This window comes from Chiloscyllium plagiosum, unplaced genomic scaffold (assembly GCF_037043375.1).
Source record: "Chiloscyllium plagiosum isolate Xiang-an unplaced genomic scaffold, Cpla_swu_hap1 HiC_scaffold_15, whole genome shotgun sequence".
Classification (NCBI taxonomy): Eukaryota; Metazoa; Chordata; class Chondrichthyes; order Orectolobiformes; family Hemiscylliidae; genus Chiloscyllium; species Chiloscyllium plagiosum.
Genome location: NW_028270153.1, coordinates 45,153,752 through 45,175,724, shown reverse-complemented (window position 1 = coordinate 45,175,724; position 21,973 = coordinate 45,153,752). Strand labels below are relative to the sequence as shown.

At 41.6% G+C, this 21,973-nt stretch overlaps 1 protein-coding gene and 1 long non-coding RNA gene across 6 annotated transcripts in view; one reads left to right on the top strand and one right to left on the bottom strand.

Moving 5' to 3' along the window:
* Positions 1 to 436, top strand: part of LOC148147650 (uncharacterized) — a 206,482-nt gene extending 206,046 nt beyond the window's left edge. The window contains exon 3 of the long non-coding RNA XR_015759596.1: positions 134 to 436. This is a non-coding gene — a long non-coding RNA (uncharacterized LOC148147650). The remainder of the gene's footprint in view (positions 1 to 133) is intronic.
* LOC148147649 (uncharacterized) overlaps positions 1 to 21,973 on the bottom strand; it is a 141,810-nt gene that overhangs the window by 20,572 nt on the left and 99,265 nt on the right. Inside the window, exon 1 of one of the 5 annotated variants that reach the window (XM_087994932.1) lies at positions 2,680 to 3,454. The exons of the other annotated variants lie outside the window; for them this stretch is intronic. Within the exon in view, the coding sequence (XP_087851058.1) occupies positions 2,680 to 2,770 (91 nt within the window). The 5' untranslated portion in view covers positions 2,771 to 3,454. Of the gene's footprint in view, positions 1 to 2,679; positions 3,455 to 21,973 lie in introns of those variants that run through there. 5 annotated transcript variants of the gene reach the window in all.

The following is a 21,973-nucleotide window of genomic DNA, read 5'->3' as shown; positions in this document are numbered from 1 at the left end:
TACCTCTATCAAAGAAGAAGCATTTTGATGCTACAGGACAATTGACAGATGATTCAAAAATAATGTAATGCTGTATTCATGTTGACAAATATCACCTCATAAAGCAATGAGTTACTCTGCTTTTCTATTACAGATCATTCTGTGTATTCAGTACTGAAGCCATAACTCCCAAATTCAGACCATGCTTGAGCAGTTGCATTACAGGAAATTTTTAAAAAATCAGTTAAAATATAACCTACAACCACTTGATGAAGGAACAGTGCTCAGAAAGCTAGTACTTCCAAATAAACCTGTTGGACTATAACTTGGTGTTATGTGATTTTTAACTATGTATTAATGAGATTGTTTTATGTACATGTTTCTGAGATTTTGATATTATACTCTTGAAAGAAAAATTGCAACTAGTATGAGTTTATTGAAGTCCTGCTAAAAAAAGGCGGCAGAGGTTGCTAGGGTTGTAGTTAGTGATTGACAGACATGTCAACATTGGGAATTTCTTACTCTGAGTGTATGCATGTAGTGCTCCACTCAGCAGTACCATTGGCCACAAATACAACCAACATTTGTTTCCATAATCACAAAAGTAAGATCTTCATGCAATCAGGCAATATAATACAAGTAAATGTTTCTGTTTTTTTTTGGTTCTAAAATATTCCTTAACCTATTTAAGGGTAGTAACCTGATGCAGTTTTATTAATACAAAGACTGCTTTATCCCTAAAAATAAACACTTCTGCCAAGAATGTCCAATCCACCTGTGAGTAACTTGATTTGAAATAACATAAAAATAACCAGAAAAATATTTATAACTGATCCCATTGGTGTACAGCACTGCAGCCAATTTCTTAAAATAAAATAGTTTTGGTATCAAAAATTATGTCTAGTAGTGCACGTATGTCAAGAAGCTAGGCTCAATTTTAGAAGCTTTCCCTCACCAATGCAATAAGTGGCATCTTACAGTTTTGACCTTGATTGTACTGCAAATTTTAGGGGTGGTGCCTGACTGAGATAAATTGAATCTTAAACCCATTCATAGAAATTCACAGTGACCCCAAATAATAGTATTTCATGGAATAGTTCACTGTGATCAGAGTTCTGTAATCTTTTGCAACAGTTGTGCCCTGATGATACTGACCAAAGATCCTAATAGATAGGAGCAGGGGAAAACCATTTGATCTTTCAGCCTGCCTCAATAAAATGGTGGCTGATCTACTTTCCTTCTTGCACTCCCATAACCTGTGACTTCAATGTAGGTCAAAAATCTGCCTAACTCAACCACTGCAATTGCTTACCAAAGCAGATATTTGTGGAGAATGCAATATTGTTTTCTAGCTTTATATGGAGCTTTGATCAGTTTGTTAATCCTATTTGTAAAGCATGTTACATATCTCTGTCTCATATTCTTTTATTCAGTCAAGCTCAAGCCCTTAGAAACAGATTAGTTTGAACATTGGAGTTTTATCTTTGTAAGCAGCTGCCTGATAGATCGAGCAATGAAAACTGGTCAGCTGTACCAGGTGCTATTTGGCTGTATCATAGAAATTTGCAGCTACTCTTCCAGTGCACATCAGTTACACTTACACTTAGCTAATTACAGGGTCAGGGTAGAGTACATAAAAGATAAACTGCAGCTGCATTGGAGCAGATCTTACAATTGAAACCAATATGATGGTAAACTGAGTGTATGAATCTTATACCAATTTTTGGAAGTAGTTCTTCAACCATTGTCAGCTTATTTATTTACTCTTGAACTCTATGTGTATGTACTACTGGGTGAAGTATATATGTCTGGTATACACTGTACATGCAACCAAATTTTAACAAATGAAAATCATTAAGCATTTCTTTCACATTTTATCATTGAGGATTGTTTGAATTTGAATTTTTTCCTCCTACTCCTTTCCTACTCCTAACTATATCAAAGTGTTTATTAAACTCCCACTTCATCCCTCGTCATCATGACTTTTCTGAATTGGTCAGCAATTGAGACAAATTGAAGTGGAGTGATAAGGTTTTGACACATATGCAGCTTCTACTAGTTTTTTTTAAGATTTGTGCGTAATTCTTTTAAATGCCAAATCACAAGTTATAATCAAATGATGAATTACACAAACTTTGACTGCTGAAAGCAAACAGGAGGGAACATTTCTAATTTCCCCATCCACACCTACGGCCAACACACAGCGTAAATGTAAGCATTCCAACAACTTAAACCAGTGCACAAAAACAATCCTGAATTTCCAACCAAGGTCACAAAGTTCAAACATTGTCCTTTCAAACTTGGGTCAAGTAAATAACCTACGTACAATTAATATTTCAGTTGTTGAATAAGAATAATTACAAAGCTTTTCCAATAAAGTCAGAAGAGGCATTTGCTTTTGTCTTTACTTGCCCTTTGGAATAACCAAGAAAATGTAATGGAATTTTTCCAGCTCCTACGCATTGTTGCAATCATAATCTAGTTGGGAAAGAATGGCAAGAATAGAAAAATTAGATTCTCAATGCTTAGTCTGATTCTCCAAGGTTTGAATGACTAAATGAAAATGGTGATAAGGTGTCTATCTGCATGTATAAATCTTGTTATTACCTAATCACACCTCATTTATATGCAAGTTGTTATTTTCCCAGCTAGCAGAGACCAGAATGCAACAATTGCCAACATGATAGTCTATGTGGGTACCTGGTGGTTCCAGCTTGTCAGGGTTTTCTCCATGTTGGCCAATATTCCTCAGCACCTCAAGACATGTTCTTCTATCCTTGGAAGTTGGCATTGGAAATGCACCAGTCTCACCATATCATCATGGCACATCTCCAATTCACTTATCATACAGGTCAGCATCCAATGGAACTCACTGACACTTTACATTGCAATAGTACTGTCAGGCTGTTCAGTCCTCAGGGACAGGTATCCATCAGACTCTTCAGAACAAGGAGCAAATCTGGGCTCTTAGGTTGTTCTCTTAGTGATCACTCACTTTGCGCCTACTAGAAAGCATACCACAGCTCTGCCTTAACTTATTGTGCATTGCCACTTCTTTCCGAACTTAATGCCTAACAGTTCTTAAGCCTTGCCTTGCCCTTCAGTATAGACACAAAGTCAGGCAAACTGACATGTCTTCCAGCAATGAATCAGCAATTTGTTCAACAATATAGTTGGAATAATGTTGCTATTTGCTATTTTACCTTTTTTATAAGAAACCTAGATGGGACAAACCCATAATTGAAAAACCAATGAATATAGAAGTGAGGCAGCAATGAAGAATGAGGAAAGAGAGGAAGGAATAAGCAATCTGCTCAGAATGCTGTAATATCCAAACAGAATTAAGCCATGGTTATGAAGGTAGACATGTAATATGACTGTGTCAGTTGAAGAGATCTAATGTTTGCTGTCACAGTCTGTTCATTGGCACATTTTAGCTGAAAAATGTTTAGACTTTGAGTTTCAGAGTAACTAAGACTGTTATGGTCAAATGTAGGTTTACACAAGTTTCAAGAGCTTAAAACTTCCAACTTTGACAATGGTATTGTCAGAGCTGGTATGTTTTTACTCCAAGTCAATATGCTTGCATAAAGTTCCTGTTTCTGTTGAACCACAAGATTGCGCATGTATTTTCACTTTGCCACAAAGTGCAAATTAGTCCATTCTATCTTGACTCTGAGAATCATAGAGTCATAGGGCTGAACCTTAGCCAAAAATACACAAATATGAGTTACCTTGGGTTTTTTGGAGTGTTTATTGCCATGAGGTCTTGCAAGTTTTCTCAATCATCTTACCAAACGCAAATCATTAAGTACAAAGAACAAAGAACAAAGAAAATTTACAGCCCAGGAACAGGCCCTTCGGCCATCCAAGCCTGAGCCAATCCAAATGTACTATCTAAACCTGTCGCCCAATTCCTAAGCATTTGTATCCCTCTGCTCCCCACCTACTCATGCATCTGTCCAGATGCATCTTACATGAATCTACTATGCCTGCCTCTACCACCTCTGCTGGCAACGCATTCCAGATGCCCACCACCCTCTGTGGAAAGTACTTGCCATGTGTAACCCCTTAAACTTTCCACCTCTCACCTTGAAAGCATGACCTCTCATTATGAAATCTATCACCCTGGGAAAAAGCTTGTCTCTATACACCCTGTCTATACCCTTCATGATTTTGTAAACCTCAAACAGGTCCCCCCTCAATCTCCTTTATTCTAATGAAAATAAACCTAACCTAGTCAACCTCTCTTCATAGCTACCACCTTCCATACCAGGCAACATCCTTGTAAACCTTCTCTGCACCCTCTCCAAAGCGTCCACATCCTTTTGGTAATGTGGCGACCAGAACTGTACACAATATTCTAAGTGCGGCCGAACCAATATCTTGTACAATGTTAACATGACTTGCCAGCTCTTATACTCAATACCCCGTCCAATGAAGGCAAGCATACTATATGCCTTCTTGACCACCCTATCCACCTGTGCAGCAACCTTCAGGGTTTAATTGGACCTGCACTCCCAGATTTTTCTGCCCATCAACTTTTCCCAAGGCTCTTCCGTTCATTATATAATTCACTCTAGAATTAGTCTTGCCTAAATGCATCACCTCACATTTGTCTGGATTGAAATCCAACTGCTACTTTTCGGCCCAACTCTCCAGTCTATCTATATCCTCCTGTATTCTTTGACAGTCCCTTATGCTTTCTGCTACTCCACCAATCTTCATGTCATCTGCAAACTTGCTGATCATACCAACAGTGCCCTCTTCCAGATCATTTATGTATATTGCAAACAACAGTGGCCCCAATACTGACCCCTGTGGAATACCACTGGTCACCTTTCTCCATTTTGAGAAACTCAATTACTACTCTCTGTCTCCTGTCACTCAACCAGTTCTTTATCCACCTAGCTAGATCATCTTGTACACCATGTGACTTCACTTTCTCCATTAGTCTACCATGCAGAACCTTATCAAACACCTTACTAAGGTCCACGTATATGACATCTACAGCCCTTCCTTCATCTATCAACTTGGTCACTTCCTTGAAGAACTCTATTAAGTTGGTAAGGCACAATCTCCCCTGCACAAAACCATGTTGCCTATCATTGATAAGCCCACTCTTTTCTAAATATAAATATATCCTATCTCTCTCCAGCAACTTTCCCATCACCGACATCAGGCTCACTGGCCTCTAGTTACCCGGAATATCCCTATTACCCTTCTTGTACAGGGGGACAACATGAGCAACCTTCCAGTCCTCCGGCACCTCATCTGTATTTAAGGATGCTACAAAGATATCTGTCAGGGCCCCAGCTATTTCCTCTCTCATCTCCCTCAGCAGCCTGGGATAGATCCCATCCGGTCCTGGGGATTTGTCCACCTTAATAACATCTAGCCTACCCAACACATCTTCCCTACTTGTGTCAACGTGATCCAGACTAATCAAACTGCTATCTCGAATCACAAGATTCATCATGTTCCTCTCCTCAGTGAACACTGATGCAAAGTAATCAATTAGAATTTCACCCATTTTCTCAGGTTCGACACACAGCCTTCCTTCATTATCCTTTAGTGGACCAATCCTTTCTCTAGTTACCAGCTTGCTTCTTATATAAGAATAAAATGCTTTGGGATTTTCCTTAATTCTGCTTGCTAAAGCTATTTCATGAACCCTTTAAGGCTGCTTGATTCCACATTTAAAGCTTGTCCAACTCTTCCGATATTCCTCCAGGGCCTATTCTGTTCTTAGCTGCCTAGTCCTTATGTACACTTCCCTTTCCCTCTTGGCTAGTCGTACAATTTCTCCTGTCATCCACGGTTCACGAATCTTGCCCTTCCTATCCTTTGCCTTCAACGGGACATGCCTATCCTGCACTATCTTTAACCTATCTTTGAAAGCCTCCCACATATCAAATGTCAACTTCCCTTCAAATAGCTGTGTCCAATCCACATTTCTGAGCTCCTGCCTAATTTTGATATAATTGGCCCTGCCTGGCCCAGTTTAGTACTTTTCCCTTAGGACCACTTTCATCTTTATCTACGAGTATTCTAAAACTTACAGAATTGTGGTCACGGTTCCAAAGAAACCCCCACCACAACTTCTACCACATGTCCTAGCTCGTTCCCCAGTACCAGGTCCAATATGGCCCCTTCCCTTGTTGGACTATTGACATACTGCTCTAGAAAACTCTCCTGGATGCTTTTTATAAATTCTACCCTATCCAGACTTCTGACGCTAAGTGTATCCCAGTCAATGTTGGGAAAATTAAAATCTCCCATCACCACTAACCTTTTGCCTCTACATCTTTCTTACCTCACCCCTGTGTGATCCCTCAGGTCCAATCTCTGCTCGATGATACTGTGCCATTCCCAAACAATTCACCACTCACCAGATATCCACAGAAACACTGGCACCTCTTGTGTCCGTGCCATCTTTGAAAGATCATTGTGCGCCCAGACACGTACTGTCATTCTGAAGCTGCTATGCTCACGTAAGGACAGAATCAGACAGAGTCTAAATACATTGGACATGATGAATCTCTGACAGGGATCTGGAAGTTTGGTTGATGTGATGGTCCAGGAGGTTGGGGGGAGACCTCGAAGAGGCTTGGTCACCAGATTCTGCCAGCCTGGTCTGCAGTTGCTACCTCAGTCAATGCAGTATCCAGGATATGGAGGCACAGCCAGCAGTGCAGAAAGAACATTAATGAGCTTCTCCTCTCTGCCAGGGCAAATGCCACACACTTTCTCAGCTACCTCATATTTACTCTATTTCTGCTACTGCACCCATCTCCCATCAAGGATTCTGTCTGCCACTATCACTATTGCTTGCAATGCCTCTTACTTGCAGTCCATCCTCACCTCCCCTCCAACCTTTGGAGATTGAAATTGAGAAGATTTGACTTGTCTCTGACAAGAAGGCCCTCACCATGTCTGATTGGTCTGCGGTCAAGCATGCCCCCAGGTCACCACACCAATCTCCAGGGCCAAGGAGCTGAACAACCGAGCAGGCCTCCTCCACCACAGCTGCAGAACTGGGATGGGGTACACAAAGATGGAGTGGGAAAGGTGAGGAAGAGAGAAAAAAAAATGAGGTCACTCTGATGGCCTGGGTGAAAATGGCTTGTACGTCACTTTTGGTTTATGCATAAATGCTCCTGATGTTAATTGCTATTTGGTGTTGAGTCTGGTCACAGTCGAGGTTCCGTGGATGGAAGTCAGTGCTGAGAATCTACTTCACCATCTGAAAGCAGGGGAACGATGCAATACATGACATTGGGTCATACTGAGACCTTTGCCCCTCCTCATTCAGTTTTCCTAATGTTTGGCTCCCTTTGCGTGCAAAGGTGTAGCTGTCAATGAGTTGTCCACCCATGGTTGCACCCGACAGGTGCAGAGAGGGTAAACGGGTAAATGTTGTTGGATGGCCAGGGAGTAAACAGCCTGTGTGCTATACAGTACATGGGCTGTGACCTATGCTCTTGCCCTTTAAAACCCTCTAATCAGTGTTTGCTGCAACCTCACAGACCAGTCACTAACCCTGTCCACTCTGAGTGAAGCTTCCAGCCTCACCCTGAATATACCAATGAGGCTCCAAACATCCACATCTCCTTCTAAGTAGCCTATCCCGTAAACCCCACAGGCTTCATACTTCTTCAAGTCCTCACACAACCAGTCTACATTTGCCTGCACCTGCTTACCATTCCCCCCATAGCTGCTGGTATCTGAGGGGACGATGCCTGCTGTGTTCATTCAGTGTACACCCTTAAAGCCAGGGTGTTCCTGATCATGGAGGGTCTCACATTATACTCCTCCCAGCTATGTTTTATTGTATTCCCCATGTCTTGCAAACCTACTGCCTTCCTTTGCAATTATACTGTGCCCCTGCCCAGATTCTGCACTACTGGAATCTGCTGGGAGTTCTGCCATCAGCACCATATTTAAAACCAAGCTGTGCCCTCGGTCAATCGCTGCCAGCCAAGAATAGTGCCACTGGTGGGAGGGAAACAAAACAGAAAAGCTTCAATTGGCATGGGTAACACTTCATTGCAAATAAAAGCTCACATTCATAAATGTGCTTCCATTTCTGTCTGACTGAGTCACTAACATTGTAAGTGCAGCTCCACACTTAGCGCCATAACATGTTTCAACCCTGTCTAAGGGAGCACTACTCTTTCCCTAATGCCCAATGTAGCAAACATCTCATAGTTATTCGGGCCTACACCCTCACTAACTTGGAAGGACCGCCTGACTGATCAGTGACCAGACTCCTGACTGATTTGTGTGGCTCCTGATTGATTTACCATTAATCTCCTGGTTAGTTGGAGTGAACCTGCAGGAGTAACTTGCTGACCACTCCATGGACTGTAATGATGCAAATTACCTAACCCTGACTGCCCCTAGTGCCCAACTGACTGTGTTCAAGTCCTTGGATTGATTTTGGGTGATGCAATGGACTTACTCTGACTGACAACACCCCTTCTTAATTTTACTGAGGACAACCACCCCCCCTTCCCCCCCCCCCCCCCCCCCCCACCTTAGACTTTCAGAAGTGGCCATTTGGTTCAATCTTTTACTACTAGCAATACTGGGGGTGTGACATTACATAGAACAGTGCCATATGGGCAACAAACCCTGTCTGCTTGACTGATCACTGCTGGATAACTTGACGAACTGCCTCGGATTTCTGTCTGCATGTAGAGGCAAGGCTAGAAAGAAGTACTGTGCAGCTGTAAGTTCTGAATGATGTTGCAATGTGCAAAAAGATGCTATGAGCAGGTAGTAGCAAAGGTCGTGAGTGCTAATGTAGCAATCTAAGAGCCCTGAGGTGCACCTTATTCCAGTTCATGAGGTGTGCCTATCTCTGCAGGCAAAGCAGCCTGGCAGCAGCAGTGCAATGAAAGATGTTGGTGAGTTCCAAAGTGCAGCATTGAAATGCAATTCCAAGTTATTCTGAAATGTGGTGTGATGAATTGGTGAGGCTGGAATGTATCCACTGCCAGCCTCAAGCCAGGACGTTGTCTGCTCATAATACCCCTGAGGCCCTGTGGCAAAATGAGATGTCAGATCCTGTCAAATGGTTCATAGGATATCTACAACTGCACAAAATGTCTGAATATGACAGTTCCCAGTGAAACCAAGTTCACATAGCCACTCAGATCAGGAAACAGGTGGGAAAAAAAAACCATAAATATGAAGCTGATATCAGAGCATGACTGAAGATACTATGAAAGGAGGGCCTGATGCGATATAAGAAGTGCCAGGCACTCTCTGATACTTTTGTCCATACAGAGATGAACCAGCTCTCTCAACAGGCATAATTTTTACAGATAAACAACTGTTTGTACGTGAAGCCTTCACCAGGATGTATTGTCACAGGGACATCAGGAATATATGTGCAGGGAGCAAGCAAATCGCCTGGCAAAGGTTACTGAGTACTGGCTAAAGACCAACAATGACATTGAGAAGACAGTGAGGATTTGCCTGTCAGAGTCATCAACCACATATCTGTAATAGTACAGTACACCTGAGAGCAATGTCTCTAGATCTAGGCTGGTTGTCAACAGCAGAGATCATATTTGGAAGGCAAGTTAGAAAAACACTACCAAGCCATTATCTGTACCCATTTTCCAAAATACAGAACAAGGGGTAATGAAGATGATACATGACAACCACACCGGGGTGGACCTGCCTAAAGTGCATGTTGGACAGAAGGTCAGAGTCTTTTGTCTTCTACAAGAAAGCTAAGGTATCCCACAGAACATATTGGAAATGTGCAGTGGGCCTAAACCCTATGAACAGTAAAATCGACGTTTCGGGCAAAAGCCCTTCATCAATTCCTGATGAAGGGCTTTTGACCGAAACGTCGATTTTACTGCTCCTCCGATGCTGCCTGAACTGTTGTGTTCTTCCAGCACCACTAATCCAGAACCTGGTTTCCAGCATCTGCAGTCATTGTTTTTACCTAGACCCTATGAAGTCATGATGCTGAATGGAGCAACTTTGAGGAGAAACTGAAGCCATCTCAGGGAACTGTGCAGCATTCAAAATGTGCACAGGTTACACGTAAAAATACATTACAGTAATAGAAGTGTGGAAGGCAATCATAACAGTAATTGTCGAACAACACTCAAGAGAACAGCACACATCGAAATCAGGAATGACCAAGTGTGATGGCTAGATCTAGAATATTATACCATGAAGAGATTAAGAAGGATCATTAAAACCACTTTGAGTCATAGAGTCACAGAACATGGAAGCAGAGTCTTTGGTCCAACTAGTTCATACTGACCATGTTCCCAAACTAAATCAGACCCATATGCCTGCATTTGGCCCATATCCATCCAAACCTTTCCTATTCATGTACTTAACCAAATGTCTTTAAAATGTTGCAACCGTAAATGCATCCATAACATCCTCTGGCAGTTCACACCACATACTCTCTGTGTAAAAATGTTGCCCCTCATGTCATAGAGTCACAGAGTTATAAAGCCATGGAGATATACAGGATGGAAACAGACTCTTCGGTCCAACTCCTCCATGCTGACCAGATATCCAAACCTAATCTAGTCCCACTTGCCAACACTTGGTCCAAATCCCTCTAAAACCTTCTCATTCATATACCCATCCAGATGCCTTTTTAATATTGTAATTGTACTAGGCTCCACCACTTCCCCAACAGCCCATTCCATACACGCACCCACCCTTTGTGTGAAAACATTGCCCCTTAGGTCCCTTTTAAATTTTCCCCCTCTCACTTAAATCTATGCCCTCTAGTTCTGAACTCCCCCATACCAGTGAAAACTCCTTTCTATTTATCCTAACCATGCACCTCATGATTTTATAAACCTCTATAAAGTCACCCCTCAGCCTCCAATGCTCCAGGGAAAACAGCCCCAGCCTATTCAGCCTCTCCCTATAGCTCAAAGCCTTCAACCCTGGCAACTTGCTTGTAAATCTTTTCTGAACCCTTTCAAGTTTCACAATATCCTTCCAATAGGAGGAAGACCAGAATTACACACAATATTCAAAAAGTGGCCTGACCAAAAATGTCCTGTACAGCCACAACTTGACCTCCCAACTCCTCTACTTGATGCACTGACCAATAAAGGAAAGCATATCAAAAGCCTTCTCACTACCCTACCTACCTGCAATCCCATTTTCAAGGAGCTATGAACCTGTACTCCGAGGTCTCTTTCTTCAACAACACTCCCCAGGACCTTACCATTAAGTGTAAAAGTCCTGCTCTGATTTGCTTTCCCAAAATGCAGAACCTTGCATTTATCTAAATTAAACTCCATCTGCCACTCCTCAGCCCATTGGCCCATCTGATCAAGATCCTATTGTACTCTAAGGTAACCTTCTTCACTGTCCACTACACTCCAACTTTGGTGTCATCTGCAAACTTACTAAGTATACCTCTTATGTTCACATCCAAATCATTTATATAAATGATGAAAAGTAGTGGATCCAGCACTGATGTTTGTGGCACTCCACTGGGCACAGGCCTCCAGTCTGAAAAATGTCCCTCCACCACCAACCTCTGTGTTCTCGCTTCGAGCCAGTTCTGTATCCAAATGGCTAGTTCTCCCTGTATTCCATGTGATCTAACTTTACCAGCCAGTTGATTATGAGGAACGTGTCAAATGCCTTACTGAAGTCCATATAGATCATGTCCACTGCTCTGCCCTTTTCAATCCTCTTTGTTATCTCTTCAAAAAACTCAATCAAGTTAGTGAGACATAATTTCCTTAACACAAGATCGTTTTGACTTTCCATAATCAGTCCTTACTTTTCCAAATACATATAAATCCTGTCCCTCAGAATTCCCTCCAACATCTTGCCCACCACCGATGTCAGACTTCCTGGCTTATAGTTCCTCACTTATCCTTGCAACCTCTCTTAAATAGTGGAATCATGTTAGCCAACCTCCAGTCTTTCGGCACCTTACCTGTGTCTATCGATGATACAAATATCTCAGCAAAGGGCCCAACAGTCACTTCCCTAATTTCCCACAGAGTTCTAGTGTGCATCTGATGAGGTCCTGAGGATTTACCCACCTTTATGCGTTTTAAGACATACAGCACCTCCTCCTCTGTAATATGGACATTTTCAAGATGTCAGCATCGATATTCCCACATTCTATACCTTCCATGTCCTTCTCCACAATAAACACTGATGCAAAGTACTCGTTCAGTATCTCCCCCATGTCCTGTGGTTCCACACATAGGCTGCTTTGTTGATCTTTGAGGGGCCCTATTCTCTCCCTAGTTACCCTTTTGTCTTTAATGTATTTATAGAGTCCCTTTGGATTCTCTTTAACCCTATTTGCCAAAACTAACTCATGTCCCTTTTTTGCTCTCCTGATTTCCCTCTTAATTGTACTCCTACTGCCTTTATACTCTTCAAAGGATTCACTCAATCTCTGAACTGAATTGAATTTATTGTCACGTGTACCGAGGTCACAAAGTTAAGTAGCAGAGATAGTAAATAATAGATAAACAGTGGGAGAAACAAAAACACAGGTACAGATGGATGTTAAGAGTTTGTGAATCCCTTCAGTTTTCTGACAACAATAGGGTCAAAACTGTTGCAAAACCAGCTGGTGCATGTGCTTCTGTACCTTCCCCTCGATGGGAGAGGTTGTAGAGACACATTGCCAGGGTGGGACGGATCTTTGAGAATGCTGGCGTTCTCTCTTTGACAGCGGGCATGATAGGTGGATTCTATAGATGGGAGGTTGGCCTTTGTGAATGTCCAGGCTGAGTTCACCACTCTCTGTAACCGTCTCCGATCTTGAATGGAACAGTTGCCATACCAGGTAATGATACATCCAGACAGAATGCTCTCGATGGCGCACCTATGAAAGTTGGCAAGGGTTTTCACCATTATGCCAAATTTCGTCAGCTGCCTGAAGAAGAAGAGACATTGTTGGGCCTTTGCAACCAGTGTGTCCACATGAAGAGTCCAAGAATCTCTGCTGTCTATATCTGACATATGATTCTTTTTTCTTAACCAAAACCTCAATTTCTCTAATCTTCCAACATTCCCTACATCTGCCAGCCTTACCTTTCAGCCTAACAGGAATATACTATCTCTGTACTCTGGTTATCTCGTATTTGAAGGCTTCCCATTTTCCAGCCGTCCCTTTACTTGGGAACATCCGTACCCAATCAATTTTACTTAATACCGTCAAAGTTGGCTTCTTCCAACTTAGAACTTCAACTTTTAGGTCTAGTCTATCTTTTTCCATCACTATTTTAAAACTGATAGAATTATGATCGCTGGCCCCAAGTGCACCCCCCACCCCCGACACCTCAGCCACTTGTCCTGCCTTATTTCCCAAGAGGAGATTAAGTTTTGTACCTTCTCTAGTAGGTAGATCTCCTTGTTAAAACTTTCTCCTCTCACCTTAAAAACATGCCCCCTAGTTTTGAACTCTACCACTCTACGAAAAAGACCTTATATATGACCCTCATGACTTTATCAAGCTCTATAAGATCACCCCTCAATCTCCTATGCTCTAGTGAAAAAAGCCACAAACTCTGCTTATAACTCAAGTTCTCCAGTCTCAGCAATATCTCAGTAAATCTTTTCTGAACCTTCTCCAACTTAATAATACCCTCCTAAGATAGGGTGACCAGAACTGCACACAGAACTCCATAACAGGCCTCATCAATATCGTGTATAACCTCAACATGACATATACTCAAATGTCTGAACAATGAAGCTAAGTGTACTAAACTTCTTCTTAGCCACACTGTCTACCCATGATGCAAATTCCAAAGAATTATGTGCCTGAACCCCTGGATCTATCTGTTGTACAACACTACCCAGTGTCCTACTTTTAATTGTATAAGTATTGCTCTTTGTTTTACCAAAATGCAATACCTCACATTTATCCAAATTAAACTTCATCTGCCACCCTTCGGCCCATTGACCCAATTGATTAAGATCTCTTTGTAATCTTAGATAATCTTTTCACTATCCACTCTACTACTAATTTTGGTTTGTCATATACAAACTTACTAAACATGCCTCCTATATTCTCAGCCAATTGGTTTATATAAATAACAAACAAAAGTGAATCCAGCACTGATCCCTGTGGATTGCTGCTGGTCACAGACCTCCGATCAAAAAAAACAACCCTCCACCACCACCACCCTCTACCCCCTACCTTAAAGCTAATTTTGTATCTAAATGACAAGCTCACCTTGAATCCATGTGATCTAACTTTACTAATTAGTCTATCATGCTTGTCAAAGGCTTTACTATAGTCCAAGTAAACAATGTCTACTGCGCTGCCATCATCAATCTTTTGGGTTATATCCCCAAAAAACTCAATCAAGTTTGTGAGACATAACTTCCCTTGCAAAAAAGCATGCTTACTATCCCTAATCAGTCATTGCCTCTCCAAATGCACGTAAATCCTATCTTTCAGAATAATCTCCAACAATGTACCCATTACCAATATTAGGCTCACAAGCTTATAGTTCCCAGACTTCTCCTTCCAGCCTTTCTTAAATAAAGGCACAATATTAGCCACCGCCAGTCCTCCGGCACCTCTCCTGTAGTTACAGATGATACAAATATTTCTGCTATATATATCTGATACAGACACTATGGATTGAATCATACATTTTACTGGTAGTTTTTTTAAGTTTTACAGACAGTTTCTCTTCATGAAACATAACGTGATCTCACACTGTACCTCACCAAACTTGCCCCACTAACTTTCAACTACACCAATAACTCCCTTCTGGCCTAATTCTAGCCCCATTCTACCACATTCTGTTCCTGGGACAATGCATGACTGCTGAGTTATTCTGGAATGTATTGGCATCCCTGGCACCATCTTTAAAAGGTTGTTAACCACTTAGACAAGCACTATTGGACCAAAGCTCCTCTGTACAGTTACTGGCATCTATCACCATGGTGGACAAGGGATATTGGGGGCTGCACTTTATGGGCAATAAACTGGGAATCTGCAGAATGGATGCTGCAGAGAGAATATGTCCTATTTCCTGATGACCAGCAGAAAAGGCGATGACACCAAACCATGTCAGCCTGGTCTGAAGTTTTTACCTAGATCTGTGCATTCTCAGATACAGTGTCTGGAGGAATGCCAAGGTCAAAGAAGGTCAATGACCATCTCCACTCCATCAATGACAGTGCCACCATCCTCTCTTTGCTACTGCACCAACCTCACACAAAGGCCTATGCTCTCACTATTGCCTGCAACATCTTCCCTCAGTGGCTGTTACCTATTCAACCTGCAGCACCATTAACCCTATATGCTCTCTGTGCTGCCTACTGATCCACTTGGGACATTTCTGCACCTGCATCTGAATTAACAACTGAGTTACCCATATTCATCTCTCTTAATTTGTGTATCTTACTCATTCCAGGAGGAAAAAAGCAACAATGAGGCAGAAGCAGTCAAGAACGTAAGTGAGCTGTCTGACATTTGGCTTCTTATTCCTTATGAGAAGATGATCCTGATTCTGACAGCCCCATGGCTGACCAGTCTCAGAGCCACTTATGACTTTCTGTGCTAGAAATCTCTGACTACAGGTGATTTCACTGAGGCCTGCTGACAACCATGAAATGCCTCTGACTATCTGTCAGTGCTGAACTATAATGCAATCCAGCAGTCTGGTTGAATGCTTTGAATCTGCTTTTTCTGGCTGAGGGGCAAAAGTAAAAGAAATTCAAAGCAGAGATGCTGTGAGTTTCCACATGGGCTCAAAATGAGACAACACTAGGACAGCAAGGGAACAGCCCTGTGATGCAGATCAGTCCAGTATAATGGCTGGTTGCGTGTCTCTGAACATTGTGTTCTTGCTGCAGCATTACAATGATAGCTTCTGGTGTAGCTCCAGCTTCAGCATCAAAGTCCAGTAACAGTCTGTAAATGGATCAGAGATATGCTACGAGGGTTTTTAAATGCTGACACATGCCAAATACTAACACCCATGGATGTGGTGTGTATTAGTTAATGCTCGGGAGTTAGGGTGCCTGCTGTCTAACGCAGAGTTCTTTGGAGAAAACGGCAAGCTAAAGTTGTCTGGTGCCCACTTTGCCTTGCATGAAGAATGCTTGGCATCTAGTTTGCTTGCAATGGGTGGTGAGATAGATAGCTACATATCAATGAGGGGAAATGTTCAGTTAATAAGATAATTTACAAGCAATAATCCACAGCAATAGGCAACTTACTACTGAGTATCTCATGCAGCTGTAGTGACTTACTCCTGACTTTACTGAATGTCTTACATGATTTAACCTTCATTCAGGGCACAGCCCACATTGTTCAGGCCCCATTAAGATTCCACCACTAGAATCGTAAAATCAAAAGTGTTACTATTTTTCATTCTGTTTAAAAAAAAGTTTGTAACTACCTATGTACATATTTTTGCTGGTATTTTGTAATTTTGCCTTGGAAAACAAGGGGCTGATGTTTTACTGAATATGTTGATGAGTGAAGAACCAGTACAACACAACATGATCACCAACTGTGAGGCAGCAGCAGGATAAGCGTATACGTACGTTGCCCTGTAACTGTAAGTTATCAAATTATGCATTAAGTAAATTTGTTTTGGCACTTCAAGTAAACCTATGCTACTTAGGTGGGGATGTGGATTTGAAGTTACAATTGGATCAGTCATGATCTTATTGAATGGCAGAGCAGGCTGGAGGGGCTGAATGGCCTACTCATGCTCCTGATTCATTGGTCCATATTCACAAGCTGCACAGATCAGGCAGGACCCAGGTTCAACTCACAGATGGGAACTTTCCCATCTTACTGTGGAATGGACATGGAGGTAGGACAACAAAAAAAGGTAGCTGATTGGTTCAGATGCAAACCATGCCACTGTTTCCACTCTCTACCATTTGCCTGTGGGTGGGAAGGAAGCTGGTCCTATATTATTAATCCTGTTAACATGGACATTTAGATTGTTATACAATTAGTAAGAGCCTGCCATAGTACGTCTTCCAATTTGAGCATGGCAACTGGATTTCGACAATTGGCTGGAGTTGGACCAGCTCAGTGGAAACAGAGGCAGGGTTGGCTGGCTGTCTATGTTCAAAGTGGCAGTGAAGATGCTGCACATAGTAGAGCATTCCTAATCCTTTATATAAATATAAACTATTTTTAAAAATATTTCAGCACCTACCCTGTCCAGGGCTTCAGACTTTCTGCTGCCCTCTGAACTATGGGAAATTTTCTCCTAAAACATTATTTCTCAAATGCTGGCAGAGTAATGGCTGCAAATTTGGATCAGACTATGGCCTGTTTTCCTGATGTCCCACCTTCTTTTCTAATCTCCTCCCCAACAAATTAAAAAAGCAGCAAGCTTATCTCTGGGGTCCTAAAGGCATCAACACCTGGAAAATCATGACAGTCTGGCAACAGACAGGACATTGTGACCTGGTATAGAACCCAACCCAATATTCTTATCTTGAGGGTCAGAATCTTCTTCCAGTATCTTTGGAACAAACAAAAGCTACCTTTTTTTGTTGTCCTACCTCCATGTCCATTCCACAGTAAGATGGGAAAGTTCCCATCTGTGAGTTGAACCTGGGTCCTGCCTGATTTGTGCAGCTCAGTGCATATGGACCAATGAATCAGGAGCATGAGTAGGCCATTCAGCCCCTCCAGCCTGCTCTGCCATTCTTAATTGCTGGATGCTATCATACCTTCAAGTATTCAGGGAGGGAAGCGGGAGGGACATTATCTGGGAGGTTTCTACACGGTGATCTCAGTTAGAGATTGCATGTGTTTTGCATGGAGTTCAGACAAGGACAAGATTGACCTTGGTTGAGCTCCATTCAATAATTAAGTGGTCTACACAATAGTCATCGACTGAGTTTATGTATCAAAAATGTCCACTTAGGCAAGATACCAGAGAATGATTAATCTAGGTTTTCCTTATCCACTTATATTTAGTAGATGTAAAGTCTGACCCTATATGCCAGCAAGGAGTTGATACTTTAGGAGAGAAATAGAGAAAATAAGTGCAAAAAGCATAAGCAAAATGTTTTTAAAGTTTATGGCTAGATCTATTGTATGAGAATAATCCCAAGTGCATAGATTTATAGATTTTGAGACTGAAAAGACACTTGGGAGGTATGGGGTGTGTTCATTTGCTTCTGAGACTGCAACTCAATTTCACTTCATTGGTGATCTAAGTCCCTGTTTGGGTGGAAATGACACAGAATGATCAGCTGAGAATCATGTTATTCATCAGTTCCTTTACTATGTTATTTTTAAATTAATGTTTGTGCAGTTGTGCTTTGATAATTCAAGGCAATGGGGAGGCAGAAAATGAAACACAAGCATAATGGTAATATTAGCCTGTCCTTTTTTTGCTAATAAATTATAGAAACTAATTGGCAGACCTTTTGTATAAATCTTCTCAGAGATACTGCTGAGCAATTTCAGCTTCTGCAATATTATATCTTTCGCAGAAATCATGTTGTGTTTCCTTTTTCATGGTGGTGGACTGCTTAATGTAATTAAACAAATCTCATTTGTTGTGCTACTCTAATATAACCATTTGTCTGTTTCTTTTAAATGTGTTAAAATTGTTAACACAGCACACAAAGATCTTTTATTTGTGTTTGTTCGGCAGTGCACAACCAGGGGATTTGAAAATCCAGTGAAATTACTTGCAACATTTTCAACAAATTACAGCAGTGGAACCACAGCAGCTTTGAGGAAAATTCCTGACTGCAGGTTCTGGAACAGTGTAACCAGTGTTAGAAATTATCTTTGACAGAGCCTTCTGTGTTGGTTAACTCTGTACAATACACTACTCTTGACAGCTCACTAACAAATTATTTGACTCTTGGGAGAGAATGATGCAATTGAGCACTTACTGACAACATTGACAGTAAATGTATTTAAGACTCAGGGTCATGCTCCAATCTTATACGAACATGAACAGACAGCCTCAGCTGAGGGGAAATCCCCTGAAAAGTCCAAATTGACATTTTTCACACAACAGACAGGGTTGGGTTTTAGATTTTAATACTTCCTTCCTGACAGTTCATCAACCAGAATCACACAGAAAAAGTTAACTTTGTGCTGAATTTCTGTTTATCTTTCATTTCTATTTCTACACAAATACTGCAGTGGCCTGAGCTCATTCTCTTTCACAAGTTCATCACCATTGTCAAAGGGAGGGCTTTTACTGCAATGCCTATCTTTTATTGGTCATGTTTTTCTGATGTTTCTTTTCAAAAGAAAACTCTTAAAGACCATTTCGCCTTGTGAAGTCCAAAATCAGAATTTTGAAAGTTTTGTTCGTAAAATGTTTAGTCAGTACATAATTTGGAGCAGTAAATACAAAACGTATGAAGGACAGAGAGTAAGTTTTGCTTTGAAGAAACTTAGTTATAATGGGTCTTGATATTCTGATGGGAGTATTTTGGGGTTTGGAACTGAGAATGGCTTGGAACCTCCACCCTTAGAATGGGCGTGAGTTGGCCCTTTCCAGTACTCTGAATGGGCAATTTTGAACACTGCTGAAGGGCATTTATGTGACACCAATCAAGCATCTACATGAGCTGAGAAGACTTGACTGGCCACTGGGGCATTTTGCTGCAGCGTGCCCAGACCCTGTGAGCAGAAGGATCTGAAATCAAGTATTTGTAAATGCTACAACATTTAGTCCAGGACATCCAGTCCTGAAGAAGGGTTAATACCTGAAGCATTGACTTCTTCAACTCCTGATACTGCCTGGCTTGTTGTATTCTTTCAGCCTCTTATTTGTCTACTTTATATTCCAGCATCTGCAGTTTTTTTGTTTGTCTCTATATGTAGATGCTGCTGTTTTTAGTGCAAGACAACTTAAAGGATTTCTTTTCATTTAAAGGATGTGGGTGAAACCGACTCGACAACCATTTATTGTCCATTCCTAATTACACAAACTACATTACTGTGCGTCTGGAGTCATATGTAGATCAGACCAGGTAAGGATGGCAGATTTCCTTTCCAAAAAAACATTAGAGAACCAAAAGGTTTTCTGAAAAATTGACAGTGGTTATATGGTTGTTGTTGGGCTTTTTATTTCCAGACTTTTTTAAAATTCGAATTTCAATATCTGCCATGATGGAATTTGAACATATGCCCCAAAACATTACATTTAGGTTCTGAATTACTGGAGCAGTGACATTATCATCATGCCAACACTTCAGAATTACACATGATCAATTGCTTTAAATTTTAAATAATTCCCTCACTGATGTTGTATAATGGCGATGGATTGATCACAGTACAATTTCAGAAGGATGTGATTAGCAAGGAGTATATATTGTAGGATATATAAGAAGGATATATTGTACTGATTTGTATGGTGTCATCAAAACATAGAAGCTAAAATATGAGCAGAAGTAGGCCATTCAGCCCTTCGAGCCAAACCATTAAATCATCATTGATCACCCAACTCAATACTCCATTTCCACTTTCTGCCATTATCTTTGATCCTCTAGCCTTTGGAATTAGATCAAATTCCTTCTTGAAAACATTCAATGTTTTGGCCTCAACTGCTTTCTGCAGTGACTGGAATGAGGTCTGCCAGGTGGACCTCAGAGTCCAATCAGGGAGCCCTGGCTGACGTTGGTTAGGCCATCCATAAGCAGGAGTGTCAGGGTTTCTGCTCACTCTAGGAGTTGCTCTGAGCTAGCTGGGTCAGTGTCAAGTACTATGCCTGTTAATAAAGGGTGACTTGGTAATGCAGTATTGGCTTTCATGGAGTTATTTTACTTTGGATGGCAGAGAATTCCACCGGCTTGCCACTTTCTGGATGAAGAAATCTCTCCTCCTAGAGTCATAGAGATGTACAGCACGGAAACAGACCCTTCGGCTCAACCCGTCCATGCCAACAAGATATCCCAACCCAATCTAGTCCCACCTGCCAGCACCTGGCCCTTATCCCTCCAAACCCTTCCTATTCATATACCCATCCAAATGCCTTTTATATGTTGCAATTGTACCAGCTTCCACCACTTCCTCTAGCAGCTCATTCCATACACGTACCACCCTCTGTGTGAAAAAGTTGCCCCTTAGGTCTCTTTTATATCTTTCCCCTCTCACTCTAAATCTATGCCCTCTAGTTCTGGACTCCCCGACCCCAGGGAAAAGACTTTGTCTATTTATCCTAAACATGCCCCTCATGATTTTGTAAACCTCTATAAGGTCACCACTCAACCTCCGACGCTCCAGGGGAAACAGTCCCAGCCTGTTCTATCTCTCCCGACAGCTCAGATCCTCCAACCCTGGCAACATCTTTGTAAATCTTTTCTGAACCCTTTCAAGTTTCACAACATCTTTCTGATAGGAAGGAGACCAGAATTGCATGCAATATTCCAACAGTGGTCTAACCAATGTCCTGTACAGCTGCAACATGATGTCCCAAATCCTGTACTCAATATTCTGACCAATAAAAGAAAGCATACCAAACGCTTTCTTCACTATCTTATCTACCTGTGACTCCACTTTCAAGGAGCTATGAACCTGCAATCCAAGGTCTCTTTGTTCAGCAATACTCCCTAGGACCTTACCATTAAGTGTGTAAGTCCTGCTAAGATTTACTTTCTCAAAATGCAGCACCTCGCATTTATTTGAATTAAACTCCATCTGTCACTTCTCAGCCCATTGGCCCATCTGGTCAAGATCCTGTTGTAACCTGAGGTAACCTTCTTTGCTGTCCACCACACCTCCAATTTTGGTGTCATCTGCAAACTTACTAACTGTACCTCTTATGCTCACATCCAAATCATTTATGTAAATGACAAAAAGTAGTGGACCTAGTACCGATCCTTGTGGCACTCTACTGGTCACAGGCCTCCAGTTTGAAAAACAACCCTCCACCACCACCCTCTGTCTTCTACTTTTGAGCCAGTTCTGTATCCAAATGGCTAGTTCTCCCTGTATTCCATGAGATCTAACCTTACTAATCAGTCTCCCATGGGGAACCTTGTTGAATAA